The sequence below is a fragment of the Capricornis sumatraensis genome, chromosome 3, assembly GCF_032405125.1.
Source record: "Capricornis sumatraensis isolate serow.1 chromosome 3, serow.2, whole genome shotgun sequence".
NCBI lineage: Eukaryota > Metazoa > Chordata > Mammalia > Artiodactyla > Bovidae > Capricornis > Capricornis sumatraensis.
In genome coordinates, this window is record NC_091071.1 from 22,928,268 (window position 1) to 22,953,235 (window position 24,968).

Below are 24,968 nucleotides of genomic sequence, written 5' to 3' on the forward strand. Positions count from 1 at the left end.
CTGGACTGGAAGCAACATAAGCTGGAATCAAGATTGCCGGGAGAAATATCAATAACCTCAGATATGCAGATGACACCACCCTTATGGCAGAAAGTGAAGAGGAACTAAAAAGTCTCTTGATGAAAGTGAAAGAGGAGAGTGAAAAAGTTAGCTTAAAGCTCAACATTCAGAAAATGAAGATCATGGCATCTGGTCCCATCACTTGATGGGAAATAGATGGGGAAACAGTGGAAACAGTGTCAGACTTTATTATTTTGGGCTCCAAAATCACTGCAGATGGTGACTGCAGCCATGAAATTTAAAGACGCTTACTCCTTGGAAGAAAAGTTATGACCAACTGGAGCCGATTATACAGAGTGAAGCCAGCCAGAAAGAAAAACACCAATACAGTATACTAACACATATGTATGGAATTTAGAAAGATAGCAATGACGACCCTGTATGCAAGACAGGAAAAAAGATACAGCGGTGTATAACGGACTTTTGGACTCAGAGGGAGAGGGAGAGGGTGGGATGATTTGGGAGAATGGCATTCTATCATGTATACTATCATGTAAGAATTGAATCGCCAGTCTATGTCTGACGCAGGATACAGCATGCTTGGGGCTGGTGCATGGGGATGACCCACAGAGATGTTATGGGGAGGGAGGTGGGAGGGGGGTTCATGTTTGGGAACACATGTAAGAATTAAAATTTTTAAAATTAAATAAAAAAAATTAATTTAAAAAAAAAAGAAAAAAAAAAAAGAAAAGTTATGACCAACCTAGATAGCATATTCAAAAGCAGAGACATTACTTTGCCGACTAGAGTCCGTCTAGTCAAGACTATGGTTTTTCCAGTGGTCATGTATGGATATGAGAGTTGAACGATGCAAGGAGATCCAAACCGTCCATTCTGAAGGAGATTAGCCCTGGGATTTCTTTGGAGGGAGTGATGCTAAAGCTGAAACTCCAGTACTTTGGCCACCTCATGTGAAGAATTGACTCACTGGAAAAGACTCTGATGCTGGGAGGGATTGGGGGCAGGAGGAGAAGGGGACGACAGAGGATGAGATGGCTGGATGGCATCACTGACTCGATGGACGTGAATCTGAGTGAACTCTGGAGTTGGTGATGGACAGGGAGGCCTGGTGTGCTGCAATTCATGGGGTCACAAAGAGTTGGACATGACTGAGTGACTCAACTGAACTGAACTGAAGCATTTTAATGTGCTGGTTAAATGTATAGTCAAATACAAGAGAAACATACTATATGTTGTTTCTTCATTCATACCAACAATTTCCTTGAAAACTCCTACAGTGTTTAATTTGGAGGCAGCTTTAGACTATTCTCTTGGTGAAAACTACTTGCTGAGCCATTTTAATAGGTAATAATGTCAGAGAAGCAGACTCAGTATATTGTATTATATGTTCTTATATGTAATTATCCTAAATAACTCAAAATAAAACAATGGAAATACATATGGAACTATAAATTCCTACTTACATGATTTAATTATATCAGGATACATAAACTGAACTTGAACTTATTTTAATGTAGACACACTAGCCATTTTAGTCCATTTTACTGTTTATGTTAAAATAACATTCCTTTCCTAAATATTATTTTCTTGACCATGGTGCACTATTGGTGGGAATACAAACTGGTACGGCCACTATGAATAATAGTATAAAGTTTCTCAAAAATTTTAAACATATGTTCCAGTGATCCAACCAAATATATATATACACACAGAAAAAGAAAACAGGACTTTAAAGAGGTATCTGCACTCCCATGTTCACTGTAGCATTTTTCAAAATAGCCAAGACATAAAAACTATCTAAGTATCTATCAACAGACAAATAAAGAAAATGTGGTATATATATTCACAAGGAAACATTATTCAGCCACAAAGATAAAGAAATCTTGCCATTTTCAACATGAATAAATCTGAAGGACACATTATATTAAGTGAAATAAGTCAGACACATAAAGAGAAATATTGTGTGACCTCACTTACATGTTAACAGTATTTGCCAAGGGCTGTGGTTTGGGGGAAACTGAAAGATGTCTGTCAAAGGATTCAAGCTTTCAGCTATAAGATGAATAAATTCTGTGTAGCTAATGTACAGTATAGAGAACATAGTTAATAATTTAAATATGCTTGAAATTTGCTGAGAAAGTAGTTCTTTTTTCCTACTGTAATTATTTTAAAATTTAAATTAATTTATTTATTTTAATTGGAGGCTAATTATTTTACAATACTGTAGTGGTTTTTGCCATACATCAACATGAAATTTCTAAGTGTTCTTAACACACACACACACAAAGTAACCATGGTAGCTCAGCTGGTAAATATTCCCCTACAATGCGGGAGACCCGAGTTCAATTCCTGGCTCAGGAAGTTCCTCTGGAGAAGGGATAGGCTATCCACTCCAGTTCATGGGCTTCTGTGGTGGCTCAGATGGTAAAGAATCCTCTTGCATTGTGGGAGACCTGGGTTTGATCCATGGGTTGGGAAGATCCCCTGGAGAAGGGTATGGCAACCCACTCCAGTATTCTTGCCTGGAGAATCCCCGTGGACAAAGGAGCCTGGTGGGCTATTGTCCATGGGGTCGCAAAGAGTTGGACAAAACTGATCGACTAAGCATAGCACAGCACATGGTGTTGTATGTGTTAATTAGCTTGAATATGATGAATATTTCACATTTCACGTATGCATATAAAATCATCAAGTCGTACTGTTGCACACTTTCAAAATATATACTTTTGTGACTCATACTTCTATAAAACAAAAACAGAATTTAAAAAGTGGCATGTTTATTTTAACTGAGGTAGAAAGTATTTGATAATATCCAACACTTCAATTTCAATATTGAAAATTTAAAAATCTTAACAAAATCATAAAAAAGGGGTGCTTTCTTAATCAAAACAAAGATCCCCTATAAAAGATCATCTATTTAAAAAAAACCCACAACTAAAAATCACACTCAGTGGTGAAGGACAGAAAGCTTTCCTTAGTGATCAAGAACAAAATAAGCATGTACACTCTCCCCCTTCTATTCAATACTGTATTTGATGTTATATTCATGAAAATTAGCCAAGATAAAGAAATAAAAGGCAACCAAATTGGATAGGAAGACGAAAAACTATCTTTACTCACAGAACTTATGTACAGAAAACCCAAAAGATTCCATGAAAAAAAGAAATGTTAGAGCTAGTAAGCATTCAACAAAATTTCAGGATACAAAGCCAACAAACAATAATCAGTGGTATATCTACAAATCAGTAATAAATAATCAAAAAGGAAGAAAACCAAGGAATCCCTCCAAAAACGAAAAAGCACCCCCAAATCAGACAAGACACTGATGCTGATGCTGTGAAATATATATATATATATATATATATATATGCATATATATCCACCTGCAATGCAGGAGACCCTGGTTCAATCCCTGGTTTGGGAAGATCCCCTGGAGAAGGCAAAGGCTACCCACTCCAGTATTCTGGCCTGGAGAATTCCATGGATTGTATAGCCCATAGGGTTGCAAAGTGTGGAACACGACTGAGCAACTTACACTTTCACTATTGCATTGAACCTACAGACTATTTTAAGTATTAACAAAGTACTCTTCTAATACCTGAACACAGGATGTTTTCCTACTTACCTATGTCTTCTTTAATTTCTTTGAGCAATGTTTTGTAACAGTCAGTATGTGTGTTGCACTTCTTGTTTAAATATATTCATAAGCATTTTATTCTTTTAATTCTAATGTAAATGGAATGATTTTCTTCATTTCCTTTTTGTTGCTTATTACAGATTGGTAGACATACCACTGATTATTGTATGTTGGCTTTGTATCCTGAAACTTAGTTGAATCTGTTTATTAGCTCTAACATTTTTGAAATATCAATAGCACTTTTTGCTGAAATAAAAAAGCTAAACTGTAAAACTTACATAGAATTGCAAAGGACCTTGAATAGCCAAAACAGTCTTGATAAAGAACGAGATTAGAAAACTTACACTTCTCAATTTCAAAACTACCAAATTGTGTGATACTAGCAAAGGATAGATATACAGAAGAATACAATACAATTGTGAGTAATGGTGAATTTATTTTTTACAAGATGCTATGAAAAATTGGGAACGAAGTCTCTTTTCCATTAGTACTGTTGAGATAACTGGATATTCACATGCAAGTTGAGTTCAACTTGCAATACATAGAAAAAGTAACTTAGATTGAAAAATTCAACCTAATAGCTAAAGCTATTTTTTAAAAACTGTTACAAAACACACAGGGGCAGATACTCATGACTTTCAATTTGGCAAACAGACAATACCAAAACATAAACAATGAAAAAAGAGATAAATTGAATGTGATAAAAAATATAAACCTTTGTCTATGAAAAAGTACTATCAAGAAAGTGAAAATACAACCTACAAAATAGATGAAAATGTCATATATATATAATAAAGGGCTTGTATCTAGGATATATAAAATTCTTACAACTGAACAAAATAAACAACTGACTTAAAAATGGGTAAAGGAGTTGTACCAGTGTGCAACAATTCTCCAAAGTTGTAGTACCAATGTGCAATAACCACAAGAAAAGATGCTCAGTATCATTAATCACTGTTGTTTTTGTTGTTCAGTCACTAAGTCACTATAGCATGCCAGGCTCCTCTGTGCTCAACTATCTCCCAGAGTTTGTTCAGACACATGCCCATTAAATCAGCGATGCTAACTAACCATCTTATCCTCCACAGCCCCTTTCTCCTTTTGGCTTCAATATTCCCCAACATTAGGGTATTTTGCAATGAGTTGGGTATTTTGCAATGAGTTGGCTATTCAAATCAGGTAGCTAAAGTATTGGAGCTTCAGCTTCGTCCTCTCAATGAATATTCAGGGTTGATTTCTTTTAGTCCAAGGGAATCTCAAGAGTCTTCCATAGCACCACAATTCAAAAGCATCAATTCTTTGGCCCTCAGACTTCTTTACGGTACAAATCTCACATCTGAACATGACTACTGGGAAAACCATAGCTTTGACTATACTGACCTTTGTTAGCAAAGTGATGTCTCTGCTTTTTAATATGCTGTCTGTGTGCGTGCGAAATTGCTTCAGTCTTGTCTGACTCTTTGTGACCCTGAACTGTAGCCCACAAAGCTCCTCTGTCCATGGGATTCTCCAGGCAAGAATACTGGAGTGGGTTGTCATGTCCTCCTCCAGGGGATCTTCCCAGCCCAGGGACAGAACTGCCATGTCTTATGTCTTCTGCATTCTTTATCACTAGTGCCACCTGGGAATCCCAAAACGCTGTCTAGGTTTTTAATTTCATAGCTTTCCTTCCAAGAAGCAAACATATTTTAATTTCATGGCTGCAGTCACCATCCACAGTGATTTTAGAGCCCAACAAAATAAAATCTGTCACTGCTCTCACTTTTTCCCCTTCTATTTGCAATGAAGCTGTGGGACTGGATGCCATAATTTTTAATATGGAGTTTCAAGCCAGTCTTTTCATTCTCCTCTTTCACCTCCATCAAGAGGCTGTTAAGTCCTTTCCCTTTCTGGTATCATCTGCATGTCTGAGGTTGTTGATATTTCTCCCTGCAAACTTGATTCCAGGTTGTGATTCATCCAGCTTGGCATTTTTGCATGATGCTCTCTGCATAGAAGTTGAATAAGCAGGGTGATAATATACAGTCTTGACGTGCTCCTTTCCCAATTTAGAACCAATCAGTTGTTCCATGTCCAGTTCTAACTGTTGCCTCTTGACCTGCATACAGATTTCTCAGCAGTCAGGTAAGGTGGTTTGGTATTTCTATCTCTTTAAGAATTTTCCACAGCTTTTTGTGATCTACACAGTCAGGGCTTAGTGTGGTCAATGAAGCAGAAGCAGATGTTTTTTTGAAACTCCCTTCATGATCCAATGAATGTTGGCAATTTGATCTCTAGTTCCTCTGTCTCTTTGAAACTCTGTACATCTGGAAGTTCTCAGTACACGTACTACTGAAGCCTAGCTTGAAGGATTTTAGGCATAACCTTGCTAGTATGTAAATGAGTGCAAATGTACAGCAGTTGGAATATTCTTTTGCATTGCCCTTTTTTGGGATTGAAATGAAAACTGACCTATTCCAGTCCTGTGGCCATTCCTGAGTTTCCAAATTTGCTGACATATTGAGTACAGCACTTTAACAGCATCATCTTTTGGATTTTAAATAGTTCAACTGGAATTCTATCATCTCCACAAGCTTTGTTTGTAGTAATGCTTCTTAAGGTCCACTTGACTTCACACTCCAGGATGTCTGGCCTAGGTGAGTGACTACAATATCATAGCTATTCGAGTCATTAAGACCTTTCTGATCTTCCCAGGTGGCTCAATGGTAAAGAATCTGCCTGCCAGTGCAGGAGATGTGCCTTTGATTCCTGGGTTAGGAAGATTCCCTGGAGGAGGAAATGAGAGTTGGACCATAAAGAAAGCTGAGTTCTGAGGAACTGATGCTTTTGAATTGTGGTGCTAGAGAAGACACTTGAAAATTCCTTGGACAGCAAAGACATCAAACCAGTCAATTCTGAAGGAAATCAATCCTGAACATTCATTGGAAGAGCTTATCCTAAAGCTGAAGCTCCAATAGTTTGGCCACCTGATGTGAAGAGCCAACTCACTGGAAAAGACCCTGATGCTGGGAAAGATTGAGGGCAGGAGGAGAAGTGGGTGACAGGGGATGAGACGGTTGGATGGTATCACTGCTTCAATGGACATAAGTTTGAGCAAACTTCAAGTGATAGTGAAGGACAGGGAAGCCTACGGTTCATGGGGTCGCCAACAGTCAGACATGACTTAGCTACTGAACAACAACAGAAGGAGAAGAGAGAGAGAAAGGAACTGAGAAAATATTTGAAGAGATAATAGTCAAAAACCTCACTAACATGGGAAAGAAAATATTCAAGGATGAGGAGGTGCTGAGAGTCCCAAACAGGGTATGCCAAGGAGGAAACTTGCCAAGACACTTAGTAATCAAGTCAACAAAAATTAAAACAAGGAGAAAATATTAAAGGCAACAAGGGAAAAGCAACAAGTAATATACAAGAGAATATTCTTAAGGACATCAGATGATTTTTCAGCACAAACTCTAAAGGCCAGAAGAGAGATATTTAAAGCGTTGAAATGGTAATGTCATCCCAGTTTTACAGCTGAGGAAATTGAGGCTTAAACAATTTAGTAAGAGACATTCAGGAATTAGGGCTTGACGTATTAATGTTAATTCTCTGGTACATTTCTGATAGATTCTCTGAGAAGTTTATTGAGCTTTTTTTTAAAAAAAAAAGTCACAAAACTTTGGAGTTAAGGAGCATTGATGATTCTTGATGCTGTTAAAGTGTTGCACTCAATATATCAGCAAATTTGGAAAAGTCACCAATGGCCACAAGATTGGAAAATGTCAGTTTTCATTCCAGTACCAAAGAAGAGTAATGCCAAAGGATGTTCAAACTACCTTACAATTGTGACATTTCACATGCTATAAAAGTTATGCTCAAAATCCTTCAAGTTAGACTTCAGCAGCATATTAATTGAGAACTACCAGATTTCAATTTATATACAAGCTGTGTTTAGAAAGGGAAGAGGAGCCAGAGATCAAATAACCAACATCCATTAGATCATATAAAAAGCAACGAAATTCCAGAAAAACATCTCTTTCTGATTCACTGACTACATTAAAGCTTCGATTCTGTGCATCACAACAAACTGTGGAAAATTCTTAAAGAGGTGGGAGTACCAGACCACATCTTGAGAAATCTGTATACAGGTCAAGAGGCAACAGTTAGAATTTTATAACTGACTGGTTCAAACTGGAAAGAGGTACAACAAAGCTGTATATTTTCCCACCTTGCTTATTTGTCTTATATGTAGATTACATTATGGGAAATGCCAGGATGGGTGAGTCACAAGCTGGAATCAAGGTTCAGTTAAGTTCAGTCGGTCAGTCGTGTCCGACTCTTTGTGACCCCATGAATTACGGCACACCAGGCCTCCCTGTCCATCACCAACTCCTGGAGTCCACCTAAACCCATGTCCATTGAGTTGGTGATGCCATCCAGCCATATAATCCTCTGCCGTCCCCTTCTCCTCCTGCCCTCAATTGTTCCCAGCAGAACGGTCTTTTTAAATGAGTCAGCTCTTCCCATCAGGTGGCCAAAGTTTTGGAGTTGCAGCTTCAACATCAGTCCTTCCAATGAACACCCAGAACTGATCTCCTTTAGGATGGACTGGTTGGATCTCCTTGCAGTCCAAGGGACTCTCAAGAGTCTTCTCCAACACCACAGTCCAAAAGCATCAATTCTTCCGTGCTCAGCTTTCTTTAGGTTCAACTCTCACATCCATACATGACCACTGGAAAAACCATAGCCTTGACTAGATGGACCCTTTGTTGACAAAGTAATGTCTCTGCTTTTTAATGTGCTGTCTAGGTTGGTCACAACTTTCCTTCCAAGAAATAAGCACCTTTTAACTTCATGGCTGCAATCACCATCTGCAGTGATTTTGGAGCCCAGAAAAATAAAGTCAGCCACTGTTTCCACTGTTTCCCCATCTATTTCCCATGAAGTGATGGGACCAGATGCCATGATCTTAGTGTTCTGAATGTTGAGCTTTAAGCCAACTTTTTCACTCTCCTCTTTCACTTTCATCAAGAGGCTCTTTAGTTCTTCTTCACTTTTGCCATAAGTGTGGTATCATCTGCATATCTGAGGTTATTGATATTTCTCCCAGCAATCTTGATTCCAGGTTGTGCTTCCTCCAGCCCAGCGTTTCTCATGATGTACTCTGCATAGAAGTTAAACAAGCAGGGTGACAATATACTGCCTTAACATACTCCTTTTCCTATTTGGACCAGTGTGTTGTTCCATGTCCAGTTCTAACTGTTGCTTCCTGATCTGCATATAGGTTTCTCAAGAGGCAGGTCAGGTGGTCTGGTATTCCCATCTCTTTCAGAATTTTCCACAGTTTATTGTTATCCAGACAGTCAAAGGCTTTGGCATAGTCAATAAATCAGAAATAAATGTTTTTCTGGAACTCTCTTGCTTTTTTGATGATCCAGTGGATGTTGGCAATTTGATCTCTGGTTCCTCTGCCTTTTCTAAAACCAGCTTGAACATCTATAAGTTCATGGTTCATGTATTGCTGAAGCTTGACTTGAAGAATTTTGAGCATTACTTTACTAGCATGTGAAATGAGTGCAATTGTGAATCAAGGTTGCCAGGAGAAATATCAACAACCTCAGATATGCAGATGATACCACTATAATGGCAGAAAGTGGAGAGAAACAAACAGTCTCTTGATGAGGGTGAAAGAGAAGAGTGAAAAGCTGGATTGAAACTCAATATTCAAAAAATTAAGATCATGGCATCTGGCCCCATCTCTTCATGGCAAATAGAAGGGGAAAAAATGAAAACTGACAGATTTTATTATCTTGGGCTCCAAAATCATGGCAGATGGTGACTGCAGCCATGAAATGAAAAGAGGCTTGTTCCTTGGGAGGAAAGTTATGACAAATCTAGACAATGTATTAAAAAGCAGACATGATTCGACAACAAAGATCCGTATAGTCAAAGCTATGGTTTTTCCTGTGGTCATGTATGGATGTGAGAGTTAGCCTGTAAAGAAAGTTGAGTACTAAAGAATGGATGTTTTTGAATTGTGGGGGCAGAGAAGACTCTTGAGAGTCTCTTGGACTGCAAGATCAAACCAGTCAATCCTAAAGGAAATCAACTGAATATTCATTTGGAAAGACTGATGCTGAAGCTGAAATTCCAAAACTTTGGCTATCTGATGTGAAAAGCCAGCTCATTGGAAAAGACTTTGATGCTAGGAAAGACTGAAGGCAAAAGAAGGGGTGGTAGGGGATGAGATGATTACATTTCATCACCAACTCAATGGACGAGAATTTGAGCAAACTCTGGGCGATAGTGTAGGACAGAGGAGCTTTCAATCCATGAAGTTGCAAAGAGTCCGACACACTTAGTGACTGAACAACAAAACAACAATATTTCTTAGTCTAATTCTTATCATACGACACTACCATCCCACTGCTGGGCATACACACTGAGGAAACCAGAACTGAAAGAGACATGTGTACTCCAATGTTCATCACAGCACAGTTTACAGTAACTAGGACATGGAAACAACCTAAATGTCTATCAGCAGATGAATGGATAAGAAAGCTTTGGTGTATATATATGTATATATACACAATATGGAATATTACCCAGCTATTAAAAAGAATGCATATAAATCAGTTTGAGAGGTGGATGAAACTGGAGCCTATGATGCAAAGTGAAGTAAGTCAGAAAGAAAAACACAAATACAGTATATTAATGTGTATATATGGAATTTAGAAAGATGGTAATGACCACCTTATATGCAAGATAGCAAAAGAGACACAGATATAAAGAACAGACTTTTGGACTCTGTGGGAGAAGGCGAGGGTGGGATGATTTGAGAGAATAGCGTTGAAACATGTATATTACCATGTGTGAAACAGATCACCAGTCCAAGATCAATGCATGAAACAGGGCGCTCAAAGCCGGTGCAATGGACAACCCTGAAGGATGGAATCGGGAGGGAAGTGGGAGGGGTTTCAGGATGGGGAACACATTACACCCATGGCTGATTCATGTCAGTTCAGTTCAGTCACTCAGTCGTGTCCAACTATTTGTGACCCCATGAACCGCAGCATGCCAGGCCTCCCTGTCCTTCACCAACTCCTGGAGTCCACCCAAAACCCATGTGCATTGAGTCGGTGATGCCATCCAACCATCTCATCCTCTGTTGTCCCTTTCTCCTCCCACCCTCAATCTTTCCCAGCATCAGGGTCCTTTCAAATGAGTCAGTTCTTTGTATCAGGTGGCCGAAGTATTGGAGTTGCAGCTTCAACATTAGTCCTTCCAATGAACACCCAGGACTGATCTCCTTTAAGATGGTTGAATCTCCTTGTAGTCCAAGGGACTTTCAAGAGTCTTCTCCAACACCACAGTTCAAAAGCATCAGTTCTTCCGTGCTCAGCTTTCTTTAGGTCCAACTCTCACATCCATACATGACCACTGGAAAAACCATAGCCTTGACTAGACGGACCTTTGTTGACAAAGTAATGTCTGCTTTTTAATATGCTGTCTAGGTTGGTCATAACTTTCCTTTCAAGGAGTAAGTGTCTTTTAATTTCAAGGCTGCAATCACCATCTGCTGTGATTTTGAAGCCCATAAAAATAAAGTCAGCCACTGTTTCCACTGTTTCCCTATCTATTTCCCATGAAGTAATGGGACTGGATGCCATGATCTTCGTTTTCTGAATGTTGAGCTTTAAGCCAACTTTTTCACTCTCCTCTTTCACTTTCATCAAGAGGCTCTTTAGTTCTTCTTCACTTTCTGCCATAAGTGTGGTGTCATCTGCATATCTGAGGTTATTGATATTTCTCCCAGAAATCTTGATTCCAGGTTGTGCTTCCTCCAGGCCAGCATTTCTCATGATGTATTCTGCATATAAGTTAAATAAGCACGGTAACAATATACAGCGTTAATGTACTCTTTTTCCTATTTGGAACCAGTCTGTTGTTCCTTGTCCGGTTCTAACTGTTGCTTCCTGACCTGCATACAGATTTCTCAAGAGGCAGGTCAGGTGGTCTGATATTCCCATCTCTTTCAGAATTTTCCACAGTTTATTGTGATCCACACAGTCAAAGGCTTTGGCATAGGCAATAAATCAGAAATAGATGTTTTTCTGGAACTCTCTTGCTTTTTCCATGATCCAGCGGATGTTGGCAATTTGATCTCTGGTTCCTCTGCCTTTTCTAAAACCAGTTTGAACATCTGGAAGTTTATGGTTCACATACTGCTGAAGCCTGGCTTGGAGAATTTTGAGCATGATTCATGTCAATGTATGGCAAAAATCACTACATTATTGTAAAGTAACTAGTCTCCAACTAAAATAAACATATTAAATTAAAAAAAATTTTTTTAATGAAGGAATTAGTTTATAGTGGCTTGAACTTATCCAAAGCAGCAAACATCTAGCCTAAGAGCACAACTCCACTGCTCCTAATTCGCCTCACTTTAAGTCCTGTTTGACCTTCTCACAAATGATCTGAAGTTTGAATCTTACTTGAAGATTCCACTCTTTAGAAGGTGAAAACTTTATATGACCAATAATTATATAATAAATTTAGCTTGTAATTCTTCCAACTATTTCTTCTTGCTGTTAGCACATATGCATTTTATTGCCTACTGTCTGTGCCTGTTTTTCTTGTGTTTCTGGAGTTGGTGTATGTGCTTTATCTAGATCAACAATGGCACTGAGAAACATAGATTACAGTTTTCCAGAAGACAAGAGTTACACAGCGTAATGAGTGTTATGCTACTATTTCATTTAACTCCAATTTCATAGCCAACTAGTATATTTTGAATGTTTAAAACAAAGGACGTGGATTCAACACTGTGTTCTGTTCCTGTTATAAACTGAGGAATTCTGAACAATTCACTTAACCATTCAGTTTCCTTATCTCTTTAAGAAGAATGCTAAAAATAATAATAGTAACAATAATTTAAAATAACTACAGCTAATATTTGCTATTATATACTTTTGTAGATTTTGTTGTAAGAAAATTTAAAAATTCATGCTTAAAAAGTTCTATGGAATGGAAAGCACATTTCAATTTAACTGTCAAAACAGAATACTGGAAGATGGTGACAAAGACTAGAAAATGTAATGAATTTGAATATGGTGTTTTCTGTTCAAATGGTATGTGAGTTAACACTTTTGTCTATTGTTAAAGGCAAATAAAATCATAGATTATTACAAATCAAAAAACAGCAATGAAAGTGAAAAACCTGCCATCAAGAATCCTCTAGCCAACAAGGATCTTATTTATATTTGATGGAGAAATCAGATCTTTATAGGCAAACAAAACTTAAAATAATTCAGCATTATCAAACCAACTGTATAACAGATGTTAAAGAAAGTTCTCAAGGTGGAAAAGAAAAGGCCACAGCTAGACTACAAACAACAAATATTGGTGAGGATGTGGTGAAAAGGGAATTTCAACACTGTTGGTGGAAATGTAAATTGGTACACCCTGCATGGAAAGCAGTATGGAGGTCCATCAAAAACTAAAATGAGAACTACCATATGATCCATCAATGCCACTTATGAGTATATAGCCAAAGAAAACAAAAATGCTAATTTGAAAAAATATACACGCCCCATTGTTTGTAACAGCATTATTTACTGCAGCATTATTATAGCCAAGATGTGGAAGCAACCTAAGTATCCACTAATGATGAATAGATAAAGAATGGTACACATATCAATACATGCAATGAAATATTAGCCATAAAAAGAATGAAATTTGACCATTTGCTACAACAGGATGGACTGGAGGGTATTATACATAATGAAATAAGTCAGAAAGAAAAATGCTGTATGTTATCACTTATATATGGAATCTAAAAACAATCTAATGAGTATACAAAAACAGAAACAGGCTTAAAGAGAAAAAACTTGTGGTTACCAGTGGGGAGAAGGAAGGGGAAAAAGGAATAAGGGGTTGGGGTTTAAGAGGTACAAACTATTATATATAAAATAGATAAGCTACCAGGATACATCAAATAGCACAGTGAATATAGCCACTATTTTATAAAATCTTGGAATGGAATATAATCTATAAAAATATTGAATCACTGTGTTGTACACCTGAAACAACTATGATATTGTAAATCAACTATACTTCAACATAAAAATAATGATGAAGGAAACTCTGTGTTGAAGGCTATACAGGAACTCTCAGTGCTCTCTGTTCAATTTTTTATAAACCTAAAACTGTTCCAACATCTGTTGGATCATTGAAAAAGCAATAGGCCTCAGATTCATCACCTCATTAGAGCTGAAAATGCATTGCTTTTTATAGCTGAGTAATAGTCCACTGTGTATATGTACCACAACTTCCTTATCCATCCATTGCCAATGGATATCTAGGTTGCTTCCATGCCCTAGCTATTGTAAATAGTGCTGCAGTGACCACTAGGGTACATGTGTCTCTTTCAATTCTGGTTTCCTCAGGGTGTATGCCCAGCAGTGGAATTACTGGGTTGTATGGCAGTTCTATTGCCAGTTTTTTAAGGAATCTTCACACTGTTCTCCATAGTGGCTGTACCAGTTTGCATTCCCACCAACAGTGTAAGAGGGTTCCCCTTTCTGCACACTCTCTCCGGCATTTGTCGTTTATATATTTTTTGATGATGGCCATTCTGACTCATGTGAGATGATACCTCATTTCAGTTTTTATTTGCATTTCTCTAATAATGAGTGATGTTGAGCCTCTTTTCATGTGTTTGTTAGCCATCTGTATCTTCTTTGGAGAAATGTTTAGTTCTTTTGCCCATGTTTTGATTGGGTTGTTTGTTTTTCTGGTATTGAGCTGCTTGAGCTCCTTGTATAGTTTGGCGATTAAGTCTTTGCTATTATTTTCTCCCATTCTGAGGGTTGTCTTTTCACCTGGCTTAAAGTTTCTTCATTGTACAAAATATTTTAATTTAATTAGGTCCTATTTGTTTGTTTTTGTTTCCATTACTCTGGGAAGTGGTCATAGAGGATCTTGCTGTGATTTATGTCAGAGAGTGGTCTGCCTATGTTTTCTTCTAAGAGTTTTATATTTTCTGGTCTTACATTTAGGTCTTTAATCCACTTTGAGTTTATTTTTGTGTATTGTATTAGAAAGTGTTCTAGTTTCATTCTTTCACATGTAGTTGACCAGTTTTCCCAGCCCCACTTGTTATAGAGACTATCTTTTCTCCATTATATATTTTTGCCTTTCAAATATAAGGTGTCCATAGGTGCATGGATTTATCTCTGGGTTTTTGATTTTGTTCCACTGATCTATATTTCTGTCTTTCTGCCAGTAACATACCGTCTTGGTGACTGTAGCTTTGTAGTATAGTCTGAAGTCAGGAAGGTTGATTCCTCTAGTTCCATTCTTATTTCTCAAGATTGCTTTGACTATTCAGGGTCTTTTGTGCTTTTCTATAAATTGTAAAATTTTTTTTCGAGTTCTGTGCAAAATACCATTGTTAGTTTGATAGATTTTGCATTGAATCTATGATTGCTTTAGGTATTATACTCATTTTCACTATATTGATTATTCCAATCCATGAACGTGGTGTATTTTTCCATCTATTTGTGTCATCTTCGATTTTTTCATATAATATAATCAGTGTTTTATAGTTTTCTGGTCTTTTGTTCCCTTAGGTAAATTTATTCCTAAATATTTTATTCTTTTCATTGCAATGTTTAATGGGATTCATTCCTTAGTTTTTCATTAGTCTTTTTATTTTTCATTGTTAGTGTATAGGAATGCAAGGGATTTCTGTGTATTAGTTTTATATCCTGCAACTTTACTATATTCATTGTTTAGATCTAGTAATTTTCTGGTGGCATCTTTAGGGTTTTCTAGGTAGAGGATCATGTCACCTGCAAACAATAAGAGATTCTTCTTTTCCAATCTGGATTCCTTTTATTTCCTTTTTTTCTCTAATTTCTGTGGCTAAGGCTTCCAGAACAATGTTGAATAGTAGTGGTTAAAGTGGATACCCTTGTCTTGTTCCTGATTGTAGAGGAAATGCTTTCAGTTTTTTGCCATTGAAGATGTTTGCTGTGGATCTGTTGTATGTGGCTTTTATTATGTTGAGGTATGTCCCTTCTCTGCCTGCTTTCTGGTATATCATAAATGGGTGTTGAATTTTGTCAAAGGCTTTATCTGCATCAATTGAGATAATCATATGGCTTTTATCTTTCAATTTGTTAATATGGTGTATCATGTTGATTGATTTATGAATATTGAAGAATCCTTTCATCCCTGGAATAAAGCATACTTGATCATGATGTATAATCTTTTTAATATGTTGTTGGATTCTGTTTGCTACAATTTTGTTGAGGGTTTTTGCATCTATGTTCATCAGTGATATTGCTGTGCAGTTGTTTTTTTTTGTTTTTTGTTTTTTTTGTGTGGCATCTTTGGTTTTGGTATCAGTGTGATGGTGGCCTCATAGAATGAGTTCAGATTGGGAGAAAATAATAGCAAATGAAACAAAGAATATTAGAAAAATGAACCACCCAATCAAAAATTAGCAAAAGAACTAAACAGACATTTCTCCAAAGAAGACACACAGATGGCTAATAAACACATGAAAAGATGCTCAATTTCACTCATTTTTAGAGAAATTCAAATCATAACCACAAAGAGGTATCATCTTATGCTGGTCATAATGGCCATCATCAAAGAGTCTACAAACCATAAATGCTGGAGAGGGTGTCGAGAAAAGGGAACCCTCTTGCACTGTTGGTGGGAATGCAAACTAGTACAGCCACTATGGAGAAAAGTGTGGAGATTCCTTTAAAAACTGGGACTAGAACTGTAATATGACCTAGCAATCTCACTGTTGGGCAGACACCTTGAAGAAACCAGAAGTGAAAGAAACACATGTACTCCAACGTTTATTGCAGCACTATTTACAATAACTAGGACATGGAAGCAACCTAGATGTCCATTGGCAGATGAATGGATAAGGAAGTTGTGGTACATATACACAGTGAAATATTACTCAGCTACAAAAAAGGAACACATTTGAGTCAGTTCTAATGAGGTTGATGAAACTGTAGCCTGTTATACAGAGTGCAGCAAGTCAGAAAGAGAAATACAAATACTGTATATTAATGCATATATATGGAATTTATAAAGATGGTACCAATGACCCAATGTGCAGAGCAGCAAAGCAGATACAAATATAAAGAACAGACTCTTGATCTCAGTGGGAGAAGGTGAGGGTGGGATAATTTGAGAGAATGGCTTTGAAACATGTATTTTACCATATAGATGACCAAAGACATTCAATGCATGAGGCAGGGTACCCAAAGCCAGAGCTCTGCAACTACTCAGATGGATAGGTTGGGGAGGGAATTAGGAGGGGGTTCAGAATGGGGAGACACACATATACCCATGGCTGACTCATGTTGATGTATGGTAAAAATCATCACAATATTGTAACTTTCCTCCAATTAAAATAAATTAATTAATTTAAAAAAATATTGTAAATCTCCTAAATGTTCATGCATAGTTGATTATTTGAATGAACTATGCCACATCCACACAATGTATCTGTAAAAAATAATAAATATATCTGTATTCATAAGGAAATATTTCTAGAATATATTGTTGGCTGAAAAAAAGCACATTGTAAATGTATATACATTACACCAATAATTTGACTTAAAAGTGAGATAAATATGAAAATATACAGTATTGTTAATCTTCTTAGAATATAAATCACAGAGAAGATAAAACAGAAATAAATAAGACTTACCTACAAGGGAACAAAGTACTGGTATGTGAAGGGAATGATTTTTATCTGAGTATACTTTATTTTCTAGGATTTTACTTTTTAAAATCTGTGCTAATATCTACATATATAGAAATTCATATTAAATAAGCAATGATGGTGAGATTAGAAATATGGCAGAAACAGATGTACATATCCATATTTCAAAAGAATAACATAACCACACTAAAAGTAATACTTCCCTGGTAACTCAGATGGTAAAGAATCTGCCTGCAATGCAGGAGACCCAGGTTTGGTCTATGGGTCGGGAAGGTCATCTGGAGAAGGAAAAGGCAACCCACTCCAGGATTCTTGCCTGGAGAATCCCATGAACAGAGGAGCCTGGTGGGCTACAGTACATGGGGATGCAAAGAGTCAGACACAACTGAGCCACTGAAAGTAATAAGAAATACTAATCTAAATAATTTTTGAACACAGTACTTTGACTACCTAGACTCAGATTAAACATAAAAAGATTTGCAAGCAATCACCATAATTAAAATGTTAGTTCTTTACAGTGGAGTAGATCAACATTTCTGTAAGCATTTATGAGTATTGCAAAATTGAGCAACTTAATAGTTATTTTGACAATGGTGGGGGTCAGATTTATCATGGTTGGAAAGGGAAACAAATATAAGAAATTGAAAAAGGTAGGATGAACTTATTTTGGTAGGAAGAACTGCATGACTTGTGGGGTATTAGTTCCCCATTAGGCATTGAATCAGGCCCTCAGCAGTGAAAATGCAGAGTCCATACTACTGGACTGCCAGGAAATTGATATTAAATTGAAACTAGATGTAACAGTGTGAACTCATATATTTTAATATATAGATATTGAGCAGAATGTCTTCAGCTTTGGTGTTATTGACATTTAGAGCTAGGTGATTATATCAGCAGCAGTCCTGTACTTTGTGGGATGTTTAATAGCATCTCTGACTGCTACCCACTAGATATCAGTAGCACTCCTCCACCAGTTATGACAATTAGAAACCAGAAATATCTCTAGACATTGTCAACGTTCCCTAGGTAGCAAAATTTCCCCCCAAATAGGCCACTGATATAAAGGCATGAAAACAAACAAATAAACATTTGTATATACATTTACATGTACATATTTCATGTATAAATTTATATATACTGTATACATATATAGTATATAAATATCATTTTTATGATAAAAATAGTACAAACCAGGAAAAATATTTAAGAGACACTAAAGTTTCCTTTTACCCACTTTCCACTTACTATACTGCCAATCCCAGATCACCTACATTTTCTTCCTAGGAATCAAATCATCAAAGTACATTTTTATAAAGAAAAAACCCACCCTTCATTTCCAAATTGCTTATAGAATTAATCCCCAAAGCTACTGCAACATTTGAAAGGAGACAGGAAGCCAGCTTCCCCGTGTGGCTCAGCATTCCATACATGGTGATGACTACTACAAATGGAAAGAAGGAAAGGAAAAAGAGGAAACCTCCAACAGAAACAGCCAACGTAGCTGAAATGTAAGATGGAAAACATAGTCAGTACATAACATACAAAATCTTGAAGTAGAAATACCCCTATTTTACTATAAAAGAGCTCTAAAATGTAAACTCTAGAAGAGAAATTGCCTTGTTCACCACTGTGTTACCAGTGTTGTTCATTACTGTATCATCAGCATTTAAGCAGTGCTTAACAGAGAGTAGTTGTTTAATAAATATTTTGCTTGCTTGCTTGAATGAATGGATGAGTAGCATGAGGAAGGAACTTTTCTGGAATTTGCTCTTTCTTATACAATGATGTGAATGTTTGCTTATTTAAAGAAGAATTGATCCTTACATTTATAAAATCTTGCCTTTTTATTTTTAATTTATGACCACTTAGCTTAATAACCTCTAGAAGTACAACATCCCTCATCACATCATAAGAATATACCTACCTAATTACCATTTATTTTGGAATTTTTGAAATTGAAAAGTTTTAGTCACTTTCTCAATACTCTCAGTCTTATATTTCAAATTTTTATTTATTATATTTTATAAAAATACACTAAAAAGACTGACAACAAAATCATCAAAGAGAGTCATCTGGGTTAGAGTGATTTGTATCATGAAAAGTGAAAGTTAGTTGCTCAGTCGTGTCTGACTCTTTGCAATCCCATGGACTTTAGTCTGCCCAGCTCCTCTGTCCATGGAATTTCCCAGGCAAGAGTATTGGAATGGCTCACCATTTCCTTCTCCAGGGGATCATTCTGACCCAGGAATATACTTGTTTTAGGCAAGTAAGTCATTCATTGATATTTGCCTACTTTATGTTACTCTTTGGCATGTCACCTTCAAGCAACACACACCAGTATTCCTGCCTGGGAATTCCCATGGACAGAGACTCCTGGCAGGCTACCAAGCGTGCAGTGGCAAGAGTCAGACACAGCTTAGTGACTAAACCACTGCCACTATCTTCAGGTTTACTTTGACATAATTCTCTCCACCCATAGCTTTCCTATGCTCTGTGGTAGAGTGTAGTTATTTTGCTCTATTTTGTAAGAACAAGCCAACAGCAGTGTTGCTGCTGAAAATAATAAAAATACAAATTTCTCTACCATAAAACATTTGCTTCATGTTACTTGTGCCCTACATGGTTGAAAGAAGGCAATATTTTAATTGTTTAGCATATAAGATAGATATAAAAGCAAAAAAACGGTGAAGGTTTGTTTTCTGAAAAACATATTTTACTTATTTTTAAAATAAATAATAGAAAATGACCACAGGAGAAGTAATTCTACAAATTCCCTAACTAGGCCAGTTTGAATTTATTCAGTCACACATCCCTCTTGTAAGTGAGAACAGGGCAGAAAATTCTTTTTTTTTTTTTTTTTTTGGTATATTTGATAATGTTCCAGGTATGTGATAAGTGATCCAAAGACTTCATTGAGTGAGTGAATGAATAAATAAATGCTTTCACATGACCATATTTTAGTTTATATCCTCTTGTCACATGTGATCTTATGTTGATTTTTATTCTCGTTTCCTATGCATCCTATGCTATTAATATAGTAATTTTCACTAATTTTTGTCCTTCCTCTCAAATCACTTCACGTTTATATGACATGTATATTTTTAGACAAATTTAGAATGCAAGCAGAAGCTCTATATGAAGTGGCAACTAAAACTTAGAAGAAACTACCATATAAAATCCTCTTTTAGTCAACTGAAACAGTTAAAATGTTTCACAGAGGGAGTCTTGTACTCACTTTTACTGAAGAATGTGGTAATCAGAAAGCCGAAGGTTATGGTGGCCACGACAAAACACAGGAAAAAGACAAAGATGAGGGACGGGTCACTGTTTCTGAGGATAACTATAGGTGCAATCTACAACACAATTGTGAAACCAGTTTAGTCACTGGAAGTGGTGTCACAGGAAAACAAGGAGGTGAAATAAAACAGCCTTAAAACATTTCCGTACCCCCAAATGAAATGGCAAAATCTAACTAAATAACTCATTTCCCACAGAAGGGATCAATGGTTTGTGTCTGCTGATAGACTGAGCAGCTTCTGAATTCCCCAGAGGGTCAATGATAAACACATCTATTCTTTTGCAACCCAAACCACGCAGCTCCCACCCACAATTATTTTATCCCTCTCAAAGTGTAGCTGCAGCATGATGCATTCAAACAGATACTTGCCTTGACACATAAAATCACGCACAGTATACAGATGATAATTAAAAACATCAGAAGGAACGTGACAAAATAAGATGCCCAGAGCATACCATTACTGAGCCCTATCATGAACTGGTACTCCTGTGGGAGAGTCAACACAGAACAAATACCGTGAAAGTGATATTTTCAAAACACAATCACAAATATTATCTGACTTAATCCCCATAAAAACTTTTGTAGGTTAAATATCATCATTGTCATTCTGCAAAGAAACCAAGTCTCAGAATAGTCAAATGACCTGATCGGAATCATTTAACCTAGTGAATGACAATGCTGTGATTTCCAAACTGGAATTTTGAGTAACTTACCAGTTACGGTTCTAATCTAAGAAACAGTTAATTAGAAATTTGAAACATAAAATCTAGGATCACTTTTCCCATTATGATGTCTCAGGACATATTGGAAGAAAGTAAATAACTTTTAATATCATTATAGATGAAAGCAGGGAAATCTACAGCCCATGGGCCAAATCCAGTCTGCCTCATATTTTTTGTAAATAAAGTTTTGTTGACATAGAGCCATGCTTATTCACTTCTGTATTGTCTGTGGCTGCTTTCATCCTACAACAGTAGAGTTGATAGCTGTGAAATGGTCTGTAGAACCTAAAATATTATACTGTCTTATACAGGAAAAGTTTGCAAATCTCTAATTTAAACCAAACCCCTCCAATTTTACAGATCAGAAAACCAGACCCAGAGAGGGTAAGTTGCTTTTACAAATTTATACAGCAGCAAACTCCCTGCTCTGCGCTCCTCCTGTTCTATCATGCTGCTTCTCCTTATTTCAGAGGCTACTTTTCCCTGCACAAGCACAGACTGGAGACAGACTCCCTGTGTTTGAATCCTGACTTGCCCCTTGGCAATAAAAAGACCTTAAGCCAGCTCCTTTACCTCTCTCTGTCTCAGTGTCCTCATTTATGAATACTAAAATTTGAATAAAACTATGAGCAAGAAAGAGTTCACAGTTTTAGCAATGAGTTTCATAAACTATAATTCATCAGAAGTCAATGGATACAGACACTTGATATTTCAAGTTTTAACAAAGGCAGATCAAAATTTAGTTACAAGATGATCATTTTAATTTAAACAGCTATTTAACAAAGCAAAATTAGTGGTAGTAGTTTCCAGGGGTGATTAAAAATAGATGTTTCCTACTATATTTGATTGCTTTCCAATGTCCTTGCAATGAATTAAGGTACATTTTATTATGCAAAGGAACCATATAAGGAAATAAAGTATTAATTAAGAGATTGGAAAACTTTAAAATAACAGATTTACTAAGAATTGGTGACAAAATAGTCCTTTGAAGCCAGTTTCAACAAAAAAATCAAAACGAGAAAGTTGACAGTGAAGTAATTTACATGACACTAAAACCTCACAGGTAGCCAAACTTTAATGTGGAGATGTGTAATGTCCACATGCACACACTGAGAGAAAGAAAACAGAGAAAAATACACTAAATCTTAAAAGATTTTGCACTGGGTGAGTAACCCAGGGATTTATGACAGATAGTCTTGTTTTCCATGTCTATTTTGTTTTGTATTAAACATGCACTGTAATAGCCATGATATTTTAAAAGAAAAATAATTTGGAATTCAGTGCCTGTATTTTCAACCAGTAAGGAATTGAAACTGACTAAAATAAAGCAGCCGGGCTTCCCTGGTGACTCAGTGGTAAAGAATCTGCCTGCCAATGCAGGAGATGTGGGTTCCATCCCTGGGTTGGGAAGATCCCCTGGAGAGGGAAATGGCAATCCAATCCAGTATTCTTGCCTGGAAAATCTCATGGACAGAGGAGCCTGGTGGGCCACAGTCTATGGGGTTGCAAAAGAGTCAAACACAACTTAGTGACTGAACAACAAAGTAGCAGCTAAGGCAACAACTAGCCAAGACCCTTAGATAGGAGGACACTGTCTCTACTGTTCCCTCATACAAGATATCTAATAGAAAACAAAACATTCAGAGAATGCTTCCCCTTCTGAGCTAGATGGGGCAAATGGGACCAGATTTACCCTCCAGCTAGAAACAACAAGAGAGAGAGGGAGAGAGAGAAAGAGAGAGAGAGAATGGAATAATACAGCCATAGAAAATAAGGAACTCTTGCATTCACAACAACATGAATGGACTTTGAGGGTGTTATGCCTAGGGAAATGAGTCAGATGGAGAAAGTTAAGCACTGTATGATATTACTTGCATATGAAATCTAAGAAAAATCTTGTATGAAATATCAAGAACAGATTGGTGTTTGCCAGAGGTTTGTGGTGGGGGATGGGTGAAGGTGGTTAATAGTTACAAATTTCCAGTTACAAGATAAATATGTCCTGGGAATTAATGCATAGCACAATGATAACAGTTAACTATACAGTATTGTATATTGAAAGTTGCTAAGAAAGCAATCTCAAAAAGTTCTCACCACATACACACAAAATGTATTAATATATGGTGATGGATATTACCTAAATCTATTGTGGTAATCATTTCACAAGGCATGCATATATTAAATCATTATGTTGTATACCTAAAACAAATACAAATGTTATACATCAATTATATTTCAATTAAAAATAAAAATGATTGATGTAAAGTGACAGTTAATTTTTAAGACATCTTAATTTTTCCATGACCTGGTGATAAAGGACAGTAATCCTTTAGAGGAGAGAAACATTGAGATAAGCCCTATGCTCACCCAGCTAGTTGCTAACTAGTTGCCCAGCTAACTGGAGTGAGAACCCAGCAATGTCCCTGACAGGAGAAGACAGGGCTGGGAATCCAGGGAGGACAAAGTGGCTGAAGTTTGCACAGCCAAATAACAGGGTTAATCAGAGACAGATTTCCAGAGATCTTTGGAAGGCGCTCTTATAGACTTTTTAGTATTCACCAGCATATATGTGTGAGAAATGTCCCAGGGTAGTGAAAAGAACCATTTTAAGAATTAGAGATAAAAATATCTAGAGCTCACATTTGCCTAGAAATATTTCTTGTTTTCCCCAAAGAGTAAAACCATGTAATTTATAGGTCATAGGTAGACTATAAGGATTTTGTGTTAATACTGTGTTAATACAGTATTTATAGGTCATAGGTAGGCTGCTGGTGCTGCTAAGTCACTTCAGTCGTGTCCGACTCCGTGTGACCCCACAGACGGCAGCCCACCAGGCTCCCCCATCCCTGGGATTCTCCAGGCAAGAACACTGGAGTGGGTTGCAATTTCCTTCTCCAATGCATGAAAGTGAAAAGTGAAAGTAAAGTCGCTCAGTCATGTCTGACTCTTAGCGACCCCATGGACTGCAGCCTATCAGGCTCCTCCGTTCTTGGGATTTTCCAGGCAAGAGTACTGGAGTGGGGTGCCATTGCCTTCTCTGCATAGGTAGGCTATCTATAAGGATTTTGTGTTAATATAGATTTAGCTGTAGACCTGCATTTCTTAACCTCAGTACTACTGGAAACATATTCAGTGCAAAATATTGTCCTAAGTGCCTCATATACATTGGGACTTCTCACTTAGTGGTATTTCTATTTTGGAGTAATTCCTCATTGTACATTATAGAATGTTTAACAGCATCCTTGGCCTCAGCTTACTAGGTGCCAGGAGCAATAGTTCTCAGTGTATTAATGTCTTTTAGTTCAGTTCAGTCACTCAGTCATGTCCGACTCTTTGCAACTTCATGCATCACAGCACTCCAGGCCTCCCTGTCCATCACCAACTCCTGGAGTTCACTCAAACTCACGTCCATCGAGTCCATGATGCCATCCAGCCATCTCATCCTCTGTTGTTCCCTTCTCCTCCTGCCCCAAATCCCTCCCAGCATCAGAGTCTTTTCCAATGAGTCAACTCTTTGCATGAGGTGGCCAAAGTACTGGAGTTTCAGCT

The 24,968-nt window shown here is 37.1% G+C and overlaps 1 protein-coding gene across 1 annotated transcript in view; it reads right to left on the minus strand.

The window, feature by feature from the left end:
- LOC138076172 (phospholipid-transporting ATPase ABCA3-like) overlaps window positions 1-24,968 on the minus strand; it is a 215,958-nt gene that overhangs the window by 178,101 nt on the left and 12,889 nt on the right. Inside the window, exons 3-5 of the mRNA XM_068968393.1 lie at window positions 21,067-21,183; window positions 20,635-20,752; window positions 18,727-18,900 (exon numbers count right to left, since the gene is read on the minus strand). Coding sequence (XP_068824494.1) covers window positions 18,727-18,900; window positions 20,635-20,752; window positions 21,067-21,183 — 409 coding nt within the window. The remainder of the gene's footprint in view (window positions 1-18,726; window positions 18,901-20,634; window positions 20,753-21,066; window positions 21,184-24,968) is intronic.